The 22,895-nt window shown below is 46.2% G+C and overlaps 1 protein-coding gene across 1 annotated transcript in view; it reads right to left on the reverse strand.

Moving 5' to 3' along the window:
• aasdh (aminoadipate-semialdehyde dehydrogenase) overlaps nucleotides 1-22,895 on the reverse strand; it is a gene marked incomplete at its 3' end in the record, with an annotated part of 31,438 nt that overhangs the window by 2,638 nt on the left and 5,905 nt on the right. The window contains exons 6-11 of the mRNA XM_084308408.1: nucleotides 16,277-16,383; nucleotides 15,328-15,500; nucleotides 14,622-15,015; nucleotides 14,237-14,355; nucleotides 12,215-13,046; nucleotides 11,875-12,038 (exon numbers count right to left, since the gene is read on the reverse strand). Of these exons, the coding sequence (XP_084164534.1) occupies nucleotides 11,875-12,038; nucleotides 12,215-13,046; nucleotides 14,237-14,355; nucleotides 14,622-15,015; nucleotides 15,328-15,500; nucleotides 16,277-16,383 (1,789 nt within the window). The remainder of the gene's footprint in view (nucleotides 1-11,874; nucleotides 12,039-12,214; nucleotides 13,047-14,236; nucleotides 14,356-14,621; nucleotides 15,016-15,327; nucleotides 15,501-16,276; nucleotides 16,384-22,895) is intronic.

Here is a 22,895-nt window from a genome sequence, read left to right on the forward strand (position 1 = left end):
CTGCAAACAAGTCATTGATAAGCGACGGGCAGATTAGACACATAGCCATAATTTAAAACATAGATTATGCGTTTTTCTTTTTTTTAATCCACTTTTTCTCCCATTTTCTATATTTTCTCCCATCCCAATTTCGTATCATCCAATTCAACCCTCCCCTGTCACGAACGCTGTTTCTTGCCTCCCACAAGCCGGCTGCAATGTGGACTAAGTCATACATAGCACAAGTCCCCTCCGGTACTTGAGGTAACAGCAGTCGCATCTTTTCACCTGCGCAGCTCGATCTCTCAGTGGCGAGGAGTAACGCGTGGGAGGCTCACGCTGCCCCCGACACTTCCTGATTCTACTGCGCAGGCGCACCAACCGACCTGTAGGAGTCGCTGTCCACAACGCCCGATCCCCACCCATCAGTTTCCCACCCCCTAATACGGCCAATGTGTATTAGTATGAACGACCAGCTAAACTGAAAGCAATGTGGAGCGCTGGGCTCGAACAGGCGAGCCCAGCGTCTCCGCATTCGTGGCGAGCGCCTTGCCCACTACGCCACGTAGCCGCCCTAGATTATGCGTTTTTAACGCTATCATTGAAGTGGGTGGCGGCATTCAAGGGGGTAAAAAGGAAAACACGGCCGGCACTGAAAGTGTTAAACAGTACTGTATATTTGTATGTCGTGTATATCATAAATGTTATGATGAATTGAAAATGGGGGACCCTGATGTAAACAAGACGAAAGTCTTTCTCTGTTCTGCATTGTGTGTATTGAGCCGTACTGTATTATTGTACCCATTCTGCAATCCGTTAATAACAACAATCAATCAATCAATCAATCAATCAACCAAACTTTAAACTTAGGTTTACATTTAATACTGCTTAGTTTTAAACTATCTTTAAATCTTAAATCTCAGACTAGCCTTTAATCTAGATCCATCTTAATTATGTTGCTCCAAAACGTTAAACTCCAGTTTAAACTGTGATCAGGGAATAACTATAAACTGAGAGTTGAGATTGTTTAACTTTTGTAATGGCTGCATTTTCTAGGTGGATGGAACAAAATGAGAGTCCCTTTGAGAAAGATGAGGGACAGACTCACCCCAATTTAGTTTAAATCTAAACGATGAATCATTAAATCATTAAACGATTAAATGAGTTGTGAAACATAATAATATACAATCATTACTGTTAATGAATAATGTAGACTCCTTTACCTATAAGCCTACTGCGAGGGGCAAGTGGACTGGCTTTAGTTAGACGCGTGCTTGAAGAATTAGAAGTCCAAAGAGCTCTTATCATTTTCGATATGCCAATCCTTTTATTGACTTATCAACCAAAAATATATATACAAAAACTCTTTTTACTAATAACACTGACCGCCGACCTATACGGCACATACACGAACACGGTCAAAAACTGTATGGCTATTCCCCTTGCGCACCTGGGGCTCGTCACCCACTGATCAGTATATATGGGTAACCACCCCCTGTGGTGGTTGCCATGGTGACTGATAATGCCAAACCTCTGCACCGTGAGTTAAAATAAAACTAAATAAACAGAAGGGCATTTTGGCTCCAACACACCGGCCCCTAATTGAGAATGGCAGGAGGCCAGGAACAATTCAAAATAATATTTACATAATGGAGCCAATAAATGTATACAAAAGAACTCAAAAAACAATTATTTGAATTAGAAGCTTTAAATTGCAGCTTCTTGAAGCAAGCAAAGTTTAGTTACTGGTCTATCCAGTGTGCTCGTTTTTGTCTTCACTCGTGCAGAACGCACCAGTCCTTTCCTGTCAGGATAGGTCTCCAGGACTCTTCCAAGTAACCAGGAACCACGTGGAGCTGTAGCGTCTGCGATCAATACAATGTCTCCAGGGACAAGACTTCGTCTCTCCTTACTCCACCTCTGCCGCTCCTGTAGCAAAGGTAAGTATTCTCTCAGCCAGCGTTTCCAAAAAAGGTCTGAGATGTATTGGACTTGTCTCCATCTCCTTTTGAGGTAGAGGTCAGACTTCTCAAACAATCCAGGTGGCAAGATTGGAATTCTTTTCATTGTGAGAATGTGATTGGGAGTGAGAGCTTCCAGATCGTTGGGATCTCCAGACAACTTAGTTATGGGGCGATCATTAAGAATGGCTTCGACTTCACACAGCACTGTATGAAATCCTTCGTCATTCAAGGTTTGCTGGTGTAGAACTGATGTTAGTATTCGTCGAATCATCCGTATGATGCGCTCCCATGCACCTCCATGATGAGAAGCTGTTGGTGGGTTGAAGCTCCACTGAATTCCTTCTTCCAGAAAAGCTGATTGTATTTTGCTGTGGTTTAAAGCAGCGAGAGCTTCCCTCAACTCTCTTTTAGCACCAACAAAATTGGTTCCATTGTCCGATCTTAAATGAGAGATGGGTCCTCTTCTACAAACAAACCTGCGTAGAGCATTTATACAGGAGTCCGTATCCAATGAATAAGCGACTTCCAAATGGACTGCTCTACTTGCCATACAGGTGAAAATGACTCCATAGCGCTTTTCAAAGGAACGTCCCCTCTTGACCTCAATCGGGCCGAAATAATCAACTCCAACATTGGTAAATGGAGGAAGATCAGCAACGATTCGCTCTAGAGGCAAGTCTGACATCTTCTGCTCACCCAACTTTCCTCTATGGCGTTTGCAGAAGACACAGTCAGACAGGACCTTTCTTGTTGCTGCATTGGCACTAGTGATCCAATATTTTCGGCGCAATCTGGAGAGAACATGGTTTCTCCCACCATGACCCATCTGTTCGTGGATGTGCTTTAGTATGAGAGTCGATACATGGAGGTCTTTCGAGAGGATAACAGGATGTTTAGATTCCTCAGACATTGCTGCCCTACTCAACCTCCCTCCAACTCTAAGCAAGCCATCCTCCAGAATGGGGTCCAGTTTATAGATGGGACTGTCTTTCTTTACTTCACCCTTTCCAGATGTCAACACAGCAAGTTCATCAGGGAACCTTTGCTGTTGAGTGAAGCGAATGATGGCAGACTCAGCTGTAGAAAGATCATCTGGTGTTAAGTTCTGGTTTCCCAATGCAGCTCTACTTTGTTGCATTTCCTGTTCCACTTTGTCTGCATCTTCATGACTCAGTTGGCTTCTTTTACGACTCATCTCCAATAGAGTCTTTCGTAATTTCAGGATCCAAGCAACGGACCTTTTCAACCTTTTCCAGTCAGAAAAGTAGGTGATCAGTTGGTGTGTGGCACTTGGTGCATCGACAATTACTGCGTTGATGGCGAGATCCTTTTTGACCTCAGGGTCATCAGCAGCAATGTTGTACTCCAAGATACTATCTGGCCACTCTTCCTCTGGTTTCCAAAGAAACTCAGGGCCTTCAATCCAACTTCTGTTGGTCAGCAAATCATCCACCGTAACTCCCCTTGAGGCTTTGTCAGCAGGGTTCTGAGTGGTATGAATGTACCTCCACTGCGTGACTTCAGATGTTCTTCGGATGGTAGAAATCCTATTTGCCACAAAGGTGTGAAATCTCTTGTCTTCATTTCTGATGTACTTTAAAACTGAAGTACTGTCAGTCCAGAAACAAGATTTCTCAAGGCAAAGCTGAATTTCGCCTCTGAGCATGGTGTCCACACGAACAGCAAGAACAGCTGCAGTGAGTTCCAAGCGTGGAATGGTGACTTGCTTTAGTGGGCAAACTCTGGCTTTACCTAACAGAAAAGAGACATGACACCTGTTGCTGTTGTTCCATATCTTCAGATAGGTCACAGTGCCATATCCACTTTCGCTGGCATCAGAGAAGTGATGTAGTTGACCACGAATGGTTTCTCCAAAATCTGCCGGCTTGAGGCATCTTTCAACTTTGAATGCCATCACTCTTTCCAGGTCTCTCAACCATTTCGTCCACTGCTGTTGGAGAATTGGGTGAATTTGATCATCCCATCCATAGTTCCTCCTACACATATCTTGCAGTATGAGCTTGGCTGGAAGTGTGAGTGGGGCAAGAAATCCTAAAGGATCATAGATTGAGCTGACCATCGATAGAATCCCACGTCGAGTATGAGGCTGTTCTTTGAGTGCCAACTTGAACTTAAAAGTGTCTGTATCAACACACCAATGAAGTCCAAGGGCCCTCTCCACTGGCAGTTGGTCTCTGTCGAGATCCAAGTCAAGCAAATTCTTGGATCGGTCTTCCTCTGGGATGGATAGCAGCACTCCACGGTTATTGCTAATCCATTTTGTCAAATGGAAGCCTCCTTTTTGACAAACATCTGTCAAATCCTTGACCATTTTAACAGCCTCCTCTTCTGATGGCAAGCTCTTAAGACAGTCATCCATGTAGAAGTTGCTGTTGACCGTGTCAAGTACCTCAGCAGGGAAACTGTTGTGGTTATCTTCTGCTGTCTTTCGGAGGGCATGACAAGCACAGCTAGGAGAAGACACTGCCCCAAAGAGATGCACAGTCATCCTATATTCGACCAGTTCTTGGGATACGTCGCCGTCAGGCCACCACAAGAACCGAAGAAAATCTCTGTCTTTCTGTGCCACATTGACCTGATGGAACATCGCTTTAACATCAGTCATTAAGGCTACAGGTTCTTGCCGGAAACGTGTGAGGACTCCTAACAAGGTGCTGGTGAGGTAAGGGCCTTGTAGAAGCTCCTTATTGAGAGATTTTCCTCTATACTCTGCTCCACAGTCAAATACGACACGCAGATTGCCCTTCCTGGGATGGTACACTCCATGGTGTGGAATGTACCACACTTTTCCATCACACCGTTCCACTTGATGTTCAGGAACACGTTCAGCATATCCTTTACTGATTACGTCGTCGAGAAAGTTGGTGTATTCTCGGTGGAACTTCTCATCTCTCCCAAACTTCCTTTTCAGTCCAAGGATGCGTTGCCTAGCAACAAACTGATTGTTTGGCAGAGACACTTCTTTCCTTTTAAAGGGAAGCTCCAAGGTGTAATGTCCATCTTGCAGTTTGCATGAATCAGTCATGATTTCCATGAACTTCATATCATCCCTCGACATTTCCTCTTTGTCTTCTGATGACCTTTCATTAAAATCATGGTTGTACTGATTGTTCAGCAACTCCTCCAGATTTGTTATAGAGATCCTATTAACAATAGCAGCGGGGTTGACATTCTCACTCCGCTGCTCACTGTAGCCTGATAGGGGACCATTAACGACCCACCCCAATAGGGTCTTAATGGCATATGGCCCATTGCCATGACTATTCACAATTTCCCAAGGTTCAAGCAATTTGGAGGCATTGGTACCTATCAATAACTCCACATCAGCTTGAATCAGAGGAAGGGCAACCCCATCTAAGTATGGCCACTTAGCCAACTCCTCTTGGCTAATGATGTTACTCGTGGTTACAGGCATCCTCTTCTGGGTGTAGACCTTGGGCAGGTCATAGAACTGCCTCCCAGTGAGGCTGGAGATCTCCAAGTCTGTCAGTATGTAGCTGGATACAGATGCCTTTGGACCCATGGTATGTAAGCTGATTTGTGTTTTCCTTCCTGTAAGGTTCAGCCTTCTCATTAGGGATTCTGAACAAAATGTGTCAGTGCTGCCTGGATCTAAAAATGCATATGTTGTGATGATTTTGTCTCCCTTGCTGGACTTCACCTGTACAGGCAAGATTGACAGAGTCCCATTGCTGCCTCCGGCCCCTGTTTGTCCACATGTTTGCAAAGAGATCTGTGCGTTACTCACCGAAGGTTTCTTTGGCTGGTTTGTGTTGCTTGCTCTCTCCTTCTGATTAATATGAAGAACACTGGGATGGTTTTGGCTGCACACCTTGCAAGTCAAGCGCTTCTCGCAATTCCTGCTAAGATGTCCAATGCGAAGGCAGCCAAAACAGATTCCTTTTTGCCTTATAAAAGTAATCTTGTCCCTGTGTGTCTTCTCCTCCATCTGAGGACATTGATCCAGAGTGTGATTTTTAGAGCAACATACACAAGTGTTGGTGTTGTGAGCAGATTCATTTCTTTGCTTTGCAGGGGTTTCGATGGTAGTAACTGTGGTTGCAAAACTGTCTCCTTTGAATTTGGGTTTAATTTGTGACTTCATTCTGTTCATGTTCATAGGTCTACTTCCTGTACTTGGTGGTGTATTTTGAATGTCTCCGAAGACTGGGTCTGAGACAATCTTTACCTGGCGCTCAATGAATGTGACAATATCCATGAATTGTGGTCTGCGATGGTGTTTTTCCATTATCGAACATACAGAGACTCTCCAATTCTCTCTGAGCTTGTATGGAAGCTTTGAAATCAATACTTTCATGTTCGCTGGCATATCGAGTTCCCTCATGTACTGGACATTCTCCATAGCATTACAGCACTCCCGAAGGAAAAGAGCATAGGCTTGAAGAGATTTTATGTCTTCAGCCTTCACTAGCGGCCAGTTGAGCATCTTCTCCATGTAAGCTGCTGTGATTTTATATTCATCTCCAAAGTGTTGTTCAAGTAGGTACTTTGCCATATCATAGCCTCTGTCTGGAGCCATGTGTTGACAGCTACGTACAAGCTCTTTAGGCTGACCCCTGGTGTACTTCTCCAAGAAGTACAAACAATCACCTCTGTTTCTCGTGTTTTTCTCCACACAATGAACAAAGGCTCTGACAAAGGTTCTGTACTGCAGAGGATCCCCATCAAAACATGGAATCTCTCTTGGTGGCAGTAAGTGAGTTGTTTGCTGCTCCACTAGCATTGCTGTTATCTCATTTTGCCTTTTTAATAGGTTACATACAACTGAGGTTTCATTGCTTTGGGGTGAAATTACAGTTGGGGTCGTTAGCTGCACAGGAGCTTCCATGTGAGTTGTATTGTCCTGTGCTCCATCCCAAGACACATGTTGTCTTTGTAAAGATGGCGGTTGTGTTTGAATGAGAGTTGGCTGTAACAACATAGATTGTTGTCTTTGCCAAAATGGGGGCTGTTGAATGGGTGTTGGCTGCATCAAGTGCATAGGTTGTTGTATTTGCCAGGGTGGTGGTTGCTGAATGGGTGCTTGTTGCTGTTGCATAGCTTGTGGTATTTGCCAGGGTGGTGGTTGTTGAATGGGTGCTTGTTGCTGTTGCATAGCTTGTGGTTTCCATAGTGATGGTTGTTGCACATATGATTGCTGTGCAGATGGTTGCTGCAGTTCTGGTGGTTGCATAGACGGTTGCTGTGGTAGTGATGTATATTCTTTTGCATGAGGATTGAGAGTAAAAGCAATAAAGTAAAAACGATAAAAGCAATAAAGTCATAGTGATCAGTTAAGATCAATGTTAAAAAAATAATAATAATAATAATAATAATAATAGTAACGTAAAAATGAAAATAACGTAAAAACAGTCATTTGCTTACCAGTTTGGGAGAACAGGTCCGCACAAACATTTCCGCTCAGTGGCAACCGGAAGTGCACTAAACCAATGCACTTGTATGGTAGGTAGCAATGTTTAGGTCTTATAATGCTAGTGTAGTTACGTTTTTATCAGTGGTCATAGTTGGGTCCATAGTGCTTTACCAAGTCCCACGGATCCATCAGTGGCCGTGTATTGTGTGCGTATGTACCCGTTCGCTCATGTGGTCAGTGGCCAGAGTTGGGTCCACAGGACTTATCCAAGTCCCATGGACCCATCAGTGGCCGCGTCTTGTGGTAGAAAGAAAGAAAAAGAAAAACGTATAAAGAAAACAGTCTAAAGTTTGAAAGTTTGGGAGGTCCGCAAAAACACGCCTTCAGCTCAGAAGCTGAGGCGTGTCAAAAACTTTTGAAAAACTGGAGGCGTGTCTCCTATTGTACCCATTCCTTCATCTAAGAAGTTTGAAAGTTTGGGAGGTCCGCAAAAACACGCCTTCAGCTCAGAAGCTGAGGCGTGTCAAAAACTTTTGAAAAACTGGAGGCGTGTCTCCTATTGTACCCATTCCTTCATCTAAAAAGTTTGAAAGTTTGGGAGGTCCGCAAAAAGTGTGACTGAGGGTTCCTTTAACCTTGTTCCTTTCCTGTAGTAGGAGTCCATTCCATCGGACTGTGTGAGTGAAAGAGCTTGGTGACTGGGGGATTGAAATACTGCTATTCTTGCGTTGGTAGCTGCCAGTTGTGCATCAAGCTCCATCGTTTCCTTTTTCTTTTTCAGGATCTGTTCCTGCTCTTCCAGAGCGTGTTTATCCTTTTTCAGGGCGTGTTTCAGGATCTGTTCCTGCTCTTCCAGAGCGTGTTTATCCTTTTTTAGAATTTGTTCCTGCTCCTCCAGAGCGTGTTTATCCTTTAACGCTGCAGCGCGAATCACAAGTGAAGCTCTATCTGCCTCGGCCTGTAAGCGAGCTGCTGAGGTAGAAGATCTGCTGGACCTGCTGGACCTGCTGGTACCAGACCTTGTGTGACCTTTGTGAGCAGATTTTTTACTTCCCACATTAGAAATGCTGTCATTTGGATTAATTAGATGTTGCACGTCCTCCTCATCCTTATTAACACTTTCCACATTAGAAATGCTGTCATTTGGATTAATTAGATTTTGCACATCCTCCTCATCCTCATTAACACTTTCCACATTAGAAATGCTGTCATTTGGATTAATTAGATTTTGCACATCCTCCTCATCCTCATTAACACTTTCCACAGGTTGTGTCATTTTTGTCCATGCATTCATGTGATCAATAAAGTCATTGACATTGATCATTTTGGCTTTGAACCAAATGTCATGTTTTCCCCTTTCCTCAGGAGGTACTATTGGCAACAGAGCCTCCTGGTTTGCTTCTGCTTCCTTGCATATGTGGAGATATTGCATAAATGCGCATTGCACCTCCTGTTTGCATCCACTTTGCATTAACCCCAAAATCGTTTTTTGCAAGTTAGAAGCCTTGTTAAATTTAGATTTATGTAATTTATGTAATGTGTCAATTTTATCCAATAGGGCTTTTGGTGTTAATTTGCTCTTGCGTTTTGTGACCTGCTGATCGGTATCAACATTGTGTGTGATTTGACCTGTGTCCACCTCGGACTGTGTTTCAGCCACTGTGGGTGTGGGCTGTGACTTTTCAACCAATGAAGGTTCTTTACAATGAGTTTCAGCCGTGGCTGGCTTTTCAACCATAACGCTGGTCTTTGTTGGATTCTGAACACCTTTATCAGAATTCATATCAGCAATATAAGACCAACAGATTCAATATGAAACGGTACCTTTGGTTAAATCACAATAAACAAACCCACAGTTAATCATCACATGACGTTCTAACCAAACCTTGACACACACGAACGGGTTGCACAATCATATACCACCAATGCATTGGAATTTTCCCTTTTTATATTTTTCTCAATTGACCCTGTGTGCACACATTTGTTTTTTATATGGCCATATAAGATATACCGGTAGCGCGCTACATACCTGTTCGTTGCGCAGCGCTGTCGGGGCCGTTTGACTTTATTCTTTGAACTTCGAAAAGTCTTCAAACAGCGCTCCTTGTCCGAGCGCTATTCAACATCAAACAGCGCTCTTTGTCCGAGCGCTATTCAATAAACTGCTTGCGCGCAGGACAGCTCCCTGGTCCGTTCCCTCGCCCAAATGGTGCTGGGGCAGGTGATGCCGTCCGCTCCTTGACGGTGGTACCGTGGACAGCTCCCTGGTTTGTTCCCTCGCCCAAATGGTGCTGGGGCAGGTGATGCCGTCCGCTCCTTGACGGTGGTGGGCAGCTCCTCCTGGTCCGTCCGCTCCCCGACGGAGCTGGGCAGCTCCTCCCGGTCCGTCCGCTCCCCGACGGTGCTGGTGCTGGGCAGCTTGGTCCAGATTGTCCACGTTCCGCGCAATTCCAAGCGACACGGTGAACCAAAACAGCTGATCACACGTCCCGCTGATCAGCTGTTGAATCTTGAGCGCAGAGCGCGCTGTCTCGCTGATCAGCTGTTTGAATGAATCTTGAGCGCAGAGCGCGCTTATCCTCTTCTTCCAATAAGTAACAAAGGCAATTGTCCATTTCAAACGAAGAGCCTCAGTTTTTGACTAATGTAGACTCCTTTACCTATAAGCCTACTGCGAGGGGCAAGTGGACTGGCTTTAGTTAGACGCGTGCTTGAAGAATTAGAAGTCCAAAGAGCTCTTATCATTTTCGATATGCCAATCCTTTTATTGACTTATCAACCAAAAATATATATACAAAAACTCTTTTTACTAATAACACTGACCGCCAACCTATACGGCACATACACGAACACGGTCAAAAACTGTATGGCTATTCCCCTTGCGCACCTGGGGCTCGTCACCCACTGATCAGTATATATGGGTAACCACCCCCTGTGGTGGTTGCCATGGTGACTGATAATGCCAAACCTCTGCACCGTGAGTTAAAATAAAACTAAATAAACAGAAGGGCATTTTGGCTCCAACAAATAATAAGTTCTTGTCCATCCAGTATCTTTAGAAAGCAAAAGGTACAGTATATGCTGATTAGAACAGAAAAAAACCTGAAACAAACTAATACAAGAAAAGTCATTAATTTCCATGAATCTCCATTCATGAGTTATAACCTCCCTCCTCTTTACTGTACCTTTCAAGAACCGCTCTTTTGTATTTTTTTCATTTTTTTTATCCACTTTTTCTCCCCATTTTCTATTTTTCTCCCATCCCAATTTTCGTGTTTCCAATTCTTCCCTCCCCTGTCTTGAACGTTGCTAGACTATGCCTCCCACTGGTGTAGTGAGGATAGAAGCCTTGCATCACGTGTGTCCCCTCCGGTACACGAGGCAGCCTGTCGCATCTTTTCACCGCAGCAGCTCGAACTCTCAGTGGCGAGGAGTAACGCGTGGGAGGCTCACGCTGCCCCCGATACTTCCTGTTTCCGCCGCACCGGCGTCACCCAACCGACCTGTAGGAGTCGCTGTCCACCACGTCCAATCCCCACCCACCGGCTTTCCCACCCTCTAACACTGCCAATTGTGTTAGTATGACGGCCGGCCAAGCCGGTAGCAACGCCGAGAGCTGGGCTCGATACCAGCATCTCCTGCGTTAGTGGCGAGCGCCTTGCCCACTGCGCCACTCAGCCGCCTTTTTGTATTTTATTTTGAACTGTATGAAATTTTTACTATAGTTTAATTTTGTCCTCCAATCTATTCCAGAGTGTAACCCCACAAACAGTAATACACTACTTTTAAGAGTAGTGTGACTGCAAACACATGGCTGTTTTAGATTATATTTCCCTGTTAAATCATAGCCCCCCTCTCTATCCAAGAACATTTTTGGATGTTGCCAGATTGGATTTAAAGATCATTGTACTGTATTTTAAATCTGGATTTACTCATTTTAAATCTAGATTGAGTAATCTCTGATTAGAGCTAATTTGGGATTAAATTAAACCTTGTTGGTGCAACCCGCCCTTACGCTTAAAGGAGCAATATGCGGCCATTGATTTTGGGCAGAATTTTTAAATATTTTTAAATCCTTAAATCTTCCCAATGAGAACGCATCAGGATGCCTCCAAAACCACGCCCCTGCTAGGTATCTAGCACTCAGCTATGTGTTAGCAGCAGGCCTTTGTGTATGTGCGCAACTGTTATGCGCATAACAAGTGCGTGTGTCACTAGAGCATTTGATAGACAGCTTGCTCATTCCAATCATTTGGACTTGGTCGTTCATTTGATTGGATGTCGTTGTTTTAGCTCCTGCACCTTACCAGAACAATGGATTATTTAAATGTTGGTGTCTTTTTTAGTACAATCGATTACTGTCAAGATATAATAAGAAATCTAAAATGTTGCCAAAAATCAGCGGCCACCTATTGATCCTTTAATCCATATCTGTGAAACTGGCCCCCCGTTCTACTTATTTACAATCAAAGAAATGGTAAGGTGCATATAATTCAGGATGTGCGTTCATGCACTGAAACAGAATGTCATTCTCACCTGTGGGTCAAGGGCATAAACGTGGCCATCATGCGATCCCACCATCACCAGGCCTGTGAGGAGGTCCACCGTGGGACAGCTCTTCACTGCATCCCCCGTCTCAAAGACCCACCGTGTCTCTCCAGACTCCACACACAGGAAATACACACAGCCATCATAGCACCCTGAGAACCAGAAACAACTGCATTTTACTTACAGTAAAATATACTTTATGGTAAATAATATACACCTTTAGGGCCACAATACATGGGCAGATTTCGAAGGCAGTGGACATCGATTTAAAATGTTATTGTGTCCCTTTAGAGAAGAAGCAGACGTTATCCAGACTGGTGATACTGACCCACTACTACAAGGGTTCCACATTGTGTGACGGCAGCAGACGACTCGACTCTGTCCCCTAAAACCCTTTCCCACCGGAGCCCCCCGGTGGGCAGATCTAGGGCCTGTATCCTGTGGGAGTGGGAGCCGATGAACACCCATGTTTTGGTGACGCCTGATGTGGGATCTGCTGTTCTTCGCACTAAAAGGACCGGGGAGGCGTCCACGCATCGGCCTGTATCTGAAGACCAGCTCAGACTCAGCCCCACGGCGGTGGTCTCTACAGGGGGAGGGTTGCCAGCAGCAACACCCTGCTCACCGGTTCCTACTGCTGAGGAATGACTTCTGACCGTCCTCTCACTGCAGTCTCTTCTCACGATTCGCCCCGCCGTGTCCGGCTGAGAGTTTGTCTCGGTCCCAGAATCTCCGATCTTTCTTTCCACAACGTCTCCTGCCCTCCGAATGACTTTAACGGTCCTGTTTTCTGAAGAAACGTCAACTCCATCATGCAGTTTCTTAGCAGCTGTTGTAGAATCAGAATGTTGTAGAGAGCTGCTCTCCCTCTTGCCCAGTACTGTGGGAAGAAGAGGGTCCGCTCTGTGTTTCTTGGCCTCGGGCAGGGACGCTGCCCAGCTGCTATCACAGGGCAGCATCAGTATCCCCGTGGCAACGTGGCGTAATACGTCTAAGAAGGAGCCGTCGAGTATAACCTCCAGAAGTCCTGGTGAGATCACCCCCCCTGTGGTGGTCATGATGTCCTCACAGAGACGCAGCGCCTGGAGGGAATCTCCTCCGCTGAACAGGAAGTTGGATCCCTCGTCAACGGCGGCGTCTTCGGCGAGACCTAGAGTGTCCTGTCAAGCGTGAAGAAGGCACACGTTAAGTAAACATATGTGGAGTGAAACTGTGGAACAGTCTGAATGTTGTGCTAAAGCAATGTCCAAACATGAGACAATTTCTTAGTTTGTTTAATAAGTATCACAATAAAATACAGGTAGTTTACGATTAAATGCTTGGTTCTGTATGAGCCCCTGAGAGTGTGCTTCATACAATAAAAAAATTTAAGTAAAGAAGTAAGTAAAAAGTAAGTAAAGAGGAATATTCAATATACATATATACAATATACAATACAATATACAATCTAAAGTATATTAGATTGCAGAACTCCGCAATGCCCCAACTCTGAACTCATTAAAAAAAAACTCCTCAAAACCCACCTCTTCAACTTGGCCTTTAACCCCTAATTTCTCACTTTGTATGTTGTGTCTGTCCACTATGTTTGCTACTTTTGTTATTTTTTCCCCCTATGTAAAGCGACCTTGGGTCTTCTGAAAGGTGCTATATAAAATTGTTATTATTATTATTAACCTAGGTAGAATCTCAGTACAGTGAGTAAAATGAGTAAACAGTGAGGTACAATGCAGAAAATGAGGTAAAAATCTTTGGGGTAAGGTGCAAATGCAAATGAGGTATGAATGTAGTGCAAATCTCTTTAATAATAGATAAATATAATGTAGTGTCTAAAGTGAGTGTTAAGGTGAGTGTTTGTTTAAAGTGAGTGTGTGCATGTGGATGTGTGTGCAGTGAGTGTAGATGATGGGTTGTTATTCATTTTAATTAATTTAATTCATACATTTTCACGAGGTACAGGGATGAGGAAGGGATTTGACATTCACGGGTGTTTACATTTTTATTTAATTTATTTCATGTTTTACATATATATTTTTTTTATCTTTTGCATATTTGTTTCGTAAGGTTTTAAATTATTACATTCATTTTGAGTAGTGGAAAAGGGGTAGGAAAGTTCTTCTTACTCCTTTTCGAACATGTAAATTGAGTTATGTTCTCTTTTTTTGTTTAGTTTTAGTTTTTTAGTTTTCCATTTAATTGCTAGAGATCAATGCTTTGTTTTTGTTTTATATTGTTTGTATTTACATGTTCGAAATAAAGATTTAAAATTAAAAAAAATATCAAACAAAACAAACGAGAAGGGAAATAAATGCAGAGTTTGAATGAATAAAAAATCCTTCATTTCAGTCTTTACCTGCCACAGAGACCGGAGTCTTTCTCTCAATACAGCCACGTCCCCGAGTGGAGCACGGGACTCTGGATCTTCTCTCCGTCGCTGATATATTTTCATGAGTGCAGCCATATCTACCTTACCTGCAAAGAACAGCGTTTCCCATTAACACCACGGTTATAGAACTTAAACGTGGCTTACTACACTGATGAGTGGATGAGTAATGTTTGTAATTAATTAATTAAATAAATAAATAAGCAAGTAAACAACTAAGAAAGCAAGTAAATAGGTAAGTAAATAAACAAGTATGTCTTTATTTATATAGCACCTTTTAAGAATACATTTGAGGAACAAAGTGCTTTAGAAACACCTATTTGAGCTAGCGGTTACTTCCAGGGCTGATGCTCACCGTGAGAAGACAGCGGTAAGGCCGGCACGAGCACCAGCGTGTCTGGAACGCTGTGAGCCGGCAGGAGCAGAGACAGCTGGTGAAGGATGGCCCTCTGGAGGCCTCTGTCTGAAGTGCCCTGCTCCTCGCGGTGGACTAGAGTGGGGGTTGTGGCCCTCTGGAGGCCTCTGTCTGAAGTGCCCTGCTCCTCACGGTGGACTAGGGGGGGGGTCGCGGCCTTCTGATGTTGGGCAGAGACCGAGGGGCTGTGGCTCACATGCCGTTTTTTTACGGATGGGAACGGAGGAGCTGCCTTTTGGTCTCCAGATGTCGAAGCCACAACAAAGGCGACCAGCCGAGAGCCCCCATGCAGACCCACAGCGCAGGACTCCACCTGGGGCAGACTCACTACAAGCTGGAGAAACAAAGAAGGGAGGAATGGGCATCGCAGGCAAACCTAAAACAGGAAAACCTATAAATGTTGAATGTTGGGCCCAAATGTGTTACAGATTTTAAAGGTTCAAGCTTGAATCTGTAACACATTTTGGAAAGCACATTAGGGCTACAGTAATTCTCATTGCCACAACTGGCACAGTGTATAATAATTAAAATATGGCATGTTTTCTTTTCTTTTAACGACAATACAGAAGACGGTTAACCGTCTGTAGTGTGGTAGTGAAAGGTTAACCTTCTGTAGTGTGCTAGTGAAAGGGTTAAATAAGCGTACTTGCTGTAAGGCATCCAGGTGCACGCGCTGCCCGTGGCGTTTGACCAGCCTGTCTCTCCTTCCCAGGTAGTAGAGGTGTTTGTCCTGAACCTGCACCCAGTCTCCTGTGCCTCGCATTGTTCCCGGGACAACGGTCTGTTCGTCATCTAAGAGGCACACTCTATCCTCTCCACCTGAATGAAAGATTGTTGTGATTTATTAGATTAGATTAGATTCAAGCACAGCACAAGTTAAACTTTTAAATAGTGCCGGATAAATGGCCGGCAAATCGGCAATTACCTAATAACCGATATTTGGTTGTTATATTATAAATATTCGATAATCGACATTTGGTTACACTATTACTATATATATGTGGTGTTGCCAGACATCCTGCTGTGCAGATACTTTATTGTATCTTTTATATTGTTTATCTCCTCTGTTTGGAGTCAGTTGCGTATGTATGTGTCTGTGGCTGCAGTGTGGGTGTAAGCCCAAGACAAATTTCCCAGCTGATGGGACAATAAAGTGACTCTTGACTCTTGACAAGTACAGTACAACAGAATGAAGTTGGCATCTAACCAGAGTGCAAAGGAACAGTAAAGTGCATAGCAATATACAGTGTAACATGTGTATATGACGGTATATAAATGGTAAATGGCTGCATTTATATAGCGTTTTTATCCAAAGCGCTTTACAATTTGTTGCTCACATTTTACCCATTCACTCACACATTCACACGCCGACAGTGGAGGCAACCATGCAAGGTGCCAACCTGCTCATCGGGAGCAATTAGGGGTTAGTGTCTTGCTCAAGGACACTCCCGGGAGGAGTGGGAATCGAACTGGGAACCTCCTGATTACCAGACGACTGCTCTACCTCCCGGGCCACTGTCGCCCACATATTTATACGGGATAGGATAAGTTGATTTTGAGTCGTATGTATGTGGAATTTCAATTTTTATTCTCACCTATGAAGACCTGCCCTTCACCCTGTATGACGATGCAGCCATGTTCATCTCTTACTTCCACAGTTGTGCCCATCAGAGGGCTCCCAAGTGGCATAGAGGACTCCATTCTGTGCGGTGTTGACAAACACAAACACATTATACAAATATAATTTATAGTTTCGGCTGAAGCTGGGTTGGATCAGCCTATGTCATCATAATCAATATGTAAAGTTCAGAACGCAAACCGAACTGCTTCAGTTTGGAGAACTGGCGCAAGGACTTCATGGACTTGATATCAATGGAACAGGCTGCTCTATCTCTTCAAGTGAGTGCTAGGCCCGATGGCCTTCAAGGTCCCTGGAACTTTATTAGATCACTATCTTGAATATTTCTGTACTACTGAACCTTTGTAACACTCTGAAACCCCCCCCCCCCTCACCCCCTTGTTATTATTATTATTATTATTGTTGCGAAGGATCAGATTAAACCGAATATGTATATTTATTTATATATATATATTTAATTGTATTTGTATATCGTTTGATATCCCCTGTATATTCCTTGTACAATATGCATTGAATATCCCTTTAGTCTACTAAACAGCCCATAATAGTTTCATTCTACCATTGGACGAGAACCTGGCGCCAGGTTGCCATACCCCTAGGTCCAAGTTCAATCGTGCCGCCTAACATGTCGTGGCAAGCCCCGGTTCCGCGCAGGAATATGTCGGGCGAAATACGAATGGTACTATTTGTTCATAGCGCATATATATATGGCGCAAGTAAAGTAGAACTTTCTTTTTAGTCCAGTTCTTTACCCTCCAACAGAATGACAGACGCAAAGCCTCCCCACGACGCACGTGTGGTGTAGTAAGGCCTACTTGGCCCCAGAATAGGCATTGAGATATCGTGTAGATTAATAGTTGAATAGTCATAGTTTGGCACTATACCGTCGAGTTGGACGTATTCTATTAAGCTAATAATAGTCTATTTATGTATGGTGCATCGTTCGGTTAGAGTTCTAAAGTTATCAGTACCCCCATCGTTCCTGACGTTATCTGGACGCTTAACCAGGCTGAGCAGACCCCTAGTGGCGCTTGCATCCGAGGAGCTCCGGGCCAAGAGCAACTGGACCTGTATATTGGATTACTCTACCCGGACGACGGCGAGCCTTCCACGGCTTGGATTATGCTTTGTGTGCTTTGATTATTCCATGGATAAAGGCCAACACTGCGGAGTGTTGGAACTACCCCCCGGAGAGGACTCCAGGTGAGACGGCGCTCGACACCAGTGAGGTCGCCTCACGTCTCTCCGTTGTGGACCGGCAGCTACCGTCCACAGAGGGTCCAGCTGTATTCGTCTGCGGTCCGAGGTTCTGTGGGCACCGTGTCCAAGACTTTGGATTCTCCCAAGACACCGTCGGCCAGATGGGATACCGCCAGCGGCTTCTCTAACCCCCCCCTCCTACTGTCTTACAACCAGCGGGACCCCCCCCCCCCCCTTAGTGTATCCAGCTATAATCATTTAAGTACCATCGCTATCATTTTCCTAAATATTCCAGGTTGTATACTTACTCCCTGCGTAACCAGAGATTGGACATTCAATGTTGATTTACCTACGAATACTCATTTGCCATAAAGTGCATATTTCATATTTCAAATCATAAATGTAATTAAGTGATCGTTGTATACACCTTTTGCTGTATTAAACCTTCGATTTGGTACATTTGTGTGGATTCGTTTCATCAGGTGGGAAAGTGTTCATCATACTTATATCTTGTACTGGGTGGCCAGAAGTTAAAGTACATGAGGTAGTGGTATTAAATATCATATCTAACAATACAGTCAGGGAATTGTACCCCTCAGTTACAATTGGTCCTTCGAGCCGGAGGGTAACTAGTGTAATATTAATATAGTGTTATTAATATCGAAATGGCCTATGATGAACACTCCACGAAACGATCCTCCTAACCTAGAACGCCCGCGGCGCAGACGACAGACACCTCAGTACTTAGAGGCTTACACTGTCAGTCAACTACCTAGCCTTCGACAAACGGTAAACGCGGTAGAAGTAGAGAGTAAAATTATGTCTGACCTTGACGACCAGGTTTCCCCGACCACAGAGGCCCTAGTAGGTCCTAATGTAACTGACCAAGCTCACGTGGGGACCAGGAGGGAATTGACATGCCTTTACCCCCCGCCACTACCCAAGAAGTAGTCCCCGACCAGCCCCGGGAGGAAGACAACCCTACAGAGAGAGAACTCTGCACGGAAGAAGAGGAGGAGAGCGCCGAGGAACTAGAGCTCCAGGACTCCCCAACGAGTACCCCCAGGAGCGGCTCACGCAGGAGCGGCTCACCTCCACTACCGCCTTCCCCCAACGAAGCGGAGAGGATAATACAACAGGCGTTCCTCGTCAGCCTGACAGCCTCTACCGAACGCGATCGACTTCAGGGTGAACGCGACCGTCTCCAAGCACAGGCGCTCAGCGAGCACGAACATTTTACTATTAAAAGAGAACGCCTCCAAGCGCAGCGACGGAGCGAAGAAGAGCGCATACGCCGGGAGATGAGACGCCTTCGGACGGAAATTAATATAGTAAGAGACCGGGCCGCAGCATAGCGCGCCGCCGCCGCAGCAGAGCGCGCCGCCGACGAAGCCCAGCGCGCCGCTGACGGTGCCCAAAGACAAGCAGAGCGCGCCGCTGCCGAAGCCCAGCGCGTCGCTGACTATGCCCGAAGAGAAGCAGAGCGCGCCGCCGCCGAAGCCCAGCGCGCCGCTGACTATGCCCAAAGAGAAGCAGAGCGCAACATTGATTTCATCCAGCGCCAAACCGAGCGCGACAGACTACAAGCCGAGCGCGACAAGTTAATGGCGCAGCTAAGGAAGCGGCTGATGATCCCCAGGGCAACACCCTCTCCCTCCACCAGGGGTTCAAGGAACTCGTCGAGACAACAGTCAAGGGCAGCGCCTCCTAAACGAGCAAGCGACCCTGAACTTGACCAACAGACCAAGCCTATACCCCCCGCAGACCCCCTTCCCAGACCGGTCCAAGCGAGACCCAGCTACAAGGAAGGAGCGGCATACACTGCGGAGAAGCTAAATAAAAGACTACAGGATCTGGAAGATCTGATAGAGGAAGAAGAGGGAGAGGAGGAGAACCAAGCCCGACGACAGCACAGTACTCCACCGGACCAGGAGGTCCAGGACAGCCCAGGCTGTACCCCCGCGGCGCTGCGCTACAGACCCCCGACTCTATTCACGGGTGAGCACGACGCACGACCAGCCCCGAGGAATAGCACCTGGACCAGCTGGCTATGGTGCCCTGCCGGTACCAGCCCACAGAGAGGCGCAAGAGGAGACTCGCCTAGGAGGCCTCTCCCCCAACGCTCGCCGATGTATCCGCCACCCACGGCGTCATACATTGCGATACCGAGCACCAGACGGAGTGTGTACAGAACACTCGCCAGACAATATGACCCGTTGGGATGTATTCTACCTTGCACCACCAGGGCAAAGATGATTGTACGAGCACTATGGGACAAGGACCAGGGCTGGGACGACCCAATACCCGCACACCTTGCCTCAACATGGAGAGAGTGGGAGACGGAACTCCGCTCACTCCCAGGTGTCAATATACGCCGCAGCTACTTCCCATCCACAGTGAGGCCAGAGACATGCGAGATTGAGCTACACGTCTTCAGCGACGCCTCCGAAGTAGCCTACGGATCGGTGGCCTACTTGCGTGCCCAAGAGATGGGAGGAAAGATACACACTGCTTTCATCCTGGCCCGCTCAAGAATAGCCCCACGTAAGCAACAATCTATCCCACGTCTAGAGCTCTGCGCAGCCCTCGCAGGAGCGCATCTAGCCACGTTAATCCAACGTGAACTCACCATCCCGGTGCATAGAACAATCTTGTGGTCAGATTCCACGACAGTACTCACATGGATCAAGTCCGATTCATGCAGATACAAAGTCTTCGTGGGAGTCAGAGTCACCGAGATTCAAGAGTTAACAGAAGAAGCAAGCTGGCGGTATGTGGACACCAAACACAACCCAGCTGACGTCATCACCCGGGGAATGTCTCTGGATGACCTAACCCGTCGCAACATCTACAGTGACGGACCAGCATTCCTCAAGCTCCCGGAAGGAGATTGGCCTACGCCCACCCCGAGGGAAGCAAGTAACGAGGAGGCTGAGAACAAGAAACCTATGTTCTGTGGACTGAGCACTGTCGCCTCCACAGACCCCAACATAGATGACTGCATTACCCTAGAGAGTGCGCAACAAAGAACATTCCTGCGGCACCACCCAGAGATTCAGTCCACCACTGACATGTCAGCAGCTGACTACGAAGAAGCAGAACTTCTTCTACTACAACGAGCCCAGAGAGACTCGTTCCCCGATGAGCTAGACTGTCTACAGGGAGGAAACCCCGTCCCATCAGACAGCAGACTGATTCACCTGGCACCAGAGAGTGACGCCCATAATCTCATCAGAGTGGGTGGTCGCCTGCGGAGAGCCCCCGATCTACCAGATGACATTAAGTACCCGATCGTCTTGAACAGCCGACACAAGGTCACAGAGCTGATCATAAAGAAATACGACGAGGATGTACACCACGCAGGAGCAGAGAGAGTCTTCGCGGAGATCAGACGTCGTTATTGGATATTGCAAGGGAGAGAAGCAGTACGGCGCTTCCAGCGAACCTGTCTAGACTGCCGTAAGTGGCGCGCGCAGCCCAGCATACCACGGATGGCTGACTTACCCCCCTGTCGCCTCCGAATCGGCGACAAGCCATTCCACTCCACAGGCATGGACTGCTTTGGCCCGTTGTATATAAAGAGAGGAAGAGGCACCGAGAAGCGGTGGGGTATTGTATTCAAATGCATGACCACCAGAGCGATACATATCGAGCTCCTTCCGACCATGAGCACAGACTCATTCCTTATGGCCTTCCGGAGATTCACATCACGGAAAGGAAAACCGTCTACATTGTTGTCTGATCACGGGACCAACTTCAAAGGCGGAGAAAGAGAGCTGAGAGAGAGCTTCCAAGCTATGGGCCCAGAACTTAAGACCCACCTCGCTCCATCCCAGATTGACTTCCAGTTTAATCCCCCGAACGCACCCCACTTCGGTGGAACCTGGGAACGAGAAGTACGTTCTATAAAGACAGCCCTGTACGCCGTGCTCGGGGCCCAGACTGTGGCGGAGGAAGTCCTAATGACAGTCCTCACGGAGATCGAGGGAGTATTGAACTCAAAGCCCCTCGGTTACGTCTCCAGTGATGTAGCAGATGTCGACCCAGTCACCCCCAACACACTCCTAATGGGGCGGCTGGACCCTGCGCTTCCCCAGACAATGTACAGGCCCGAAGAAGCGAACGGCCGAAGAATGTGGAGGTACAGCCAAGTACTAGCTGACAAGTTTTGGAGCAGCTTCCTACTTCACTACCTACCGTCTCTACAGACCCGCCAGAAGTGGGTAAAAGAGAGAGACAATTTGACAGAAGGAACAGTCGTCATGATTATTGACCAGTCACTACCCAGAGCTATGTGGCCGGCTGGCCGCGTAAGCAAAGTGATCACCGGTGCCGATGGCAAGGTCCGAGCAGCTGAAGTACTCGTCCAAGGGCGCACTTACACACGTCCCGTGGCGAGGCTCATAGAACTGCCCCGACTCCCAGATACTATCGATGATGACCATGACCCTATGACTTTGTGAGTTGACTGACCCTTACAGCGGACCTTGAGTGGTAGACAGTGCGGTTAATCTGTCTCTGCTTAGCTAATTAGGTGGGACTAATTAGGGGGCGGCTGTTGCGAAGGATCAGATTAAACCGAATATGTATATTTATTTATATATATATATTTAATTGTATTTGTATATCGTTTGATATCCCCTGTATATTCCTTGTACAATATGCATTGAATATCCCTTTAGTCTACTAAACAGCCCATAATAGTTTCATTCTACCATTGGACGAGAACCTGGCGCCAGGTTGCCATACCCCTAGGTCCAAGTTCAATCGTGCCGCCTAACATGTCGTGGCAAGCCCCGGTTCCGCGCAGGAATATGTCGGGCGAAATACGAATGGTACTATTTGTTCATAGCGCATATATATATGGCGCAAGTAAAGTAGAACTTTCTTTTTAGTCCAGTTCTTTACCCTCCAACAGAGTGACAGACGCAAAGCCTCCCCACGATGCACGTGTGGTGTAGTAAGGCCTACTTGGCCCCAGAATAGGCATTGAGATATCGTGTAGATTAATAGTTGAATAGTCATAGTTTGGCACTATACCGTCGAGTTGGACGTATTCTATTAAGCTAATAATAGTCTATTTATGTATGGTGCATCGTTCGGTTAGAGTTCTAAAGTTATCAGTACCCCCATCGTTCCTGACGTTATCTGGACGCTTAACCAGGCTGAGCAGACCCCTAGTGGCGCTTGCATCCGAGGAGCTCCGGGCCAAGAGCGACTGGACCTGTATATTGGATTACTCTACCCGGACGACGGCGAGCCTTCCACGGCTTGGATTATGCTTTGTGTGCTTTGATTATTCCATGGATAAAGGCCAACACTGCGGAGTGTTGGAACTACCCCCCGGAGAGGACTCCAGGTGAGACGGCGCTCGA

The sequence above is a fragment of the Notolepis coatsorum genome (genome assembly GCF_963971535.1).
Source record: "Notolepis coatsorum genome assembly, chromosome: 2".
In the NCBI taxonomy this organism is placed as follows: Eukaryota; Metazoa; Chordata; class Actinopteri; order Aulopiformes; family Paralepididae; genus Notolepis; species Notolepis coatsorum.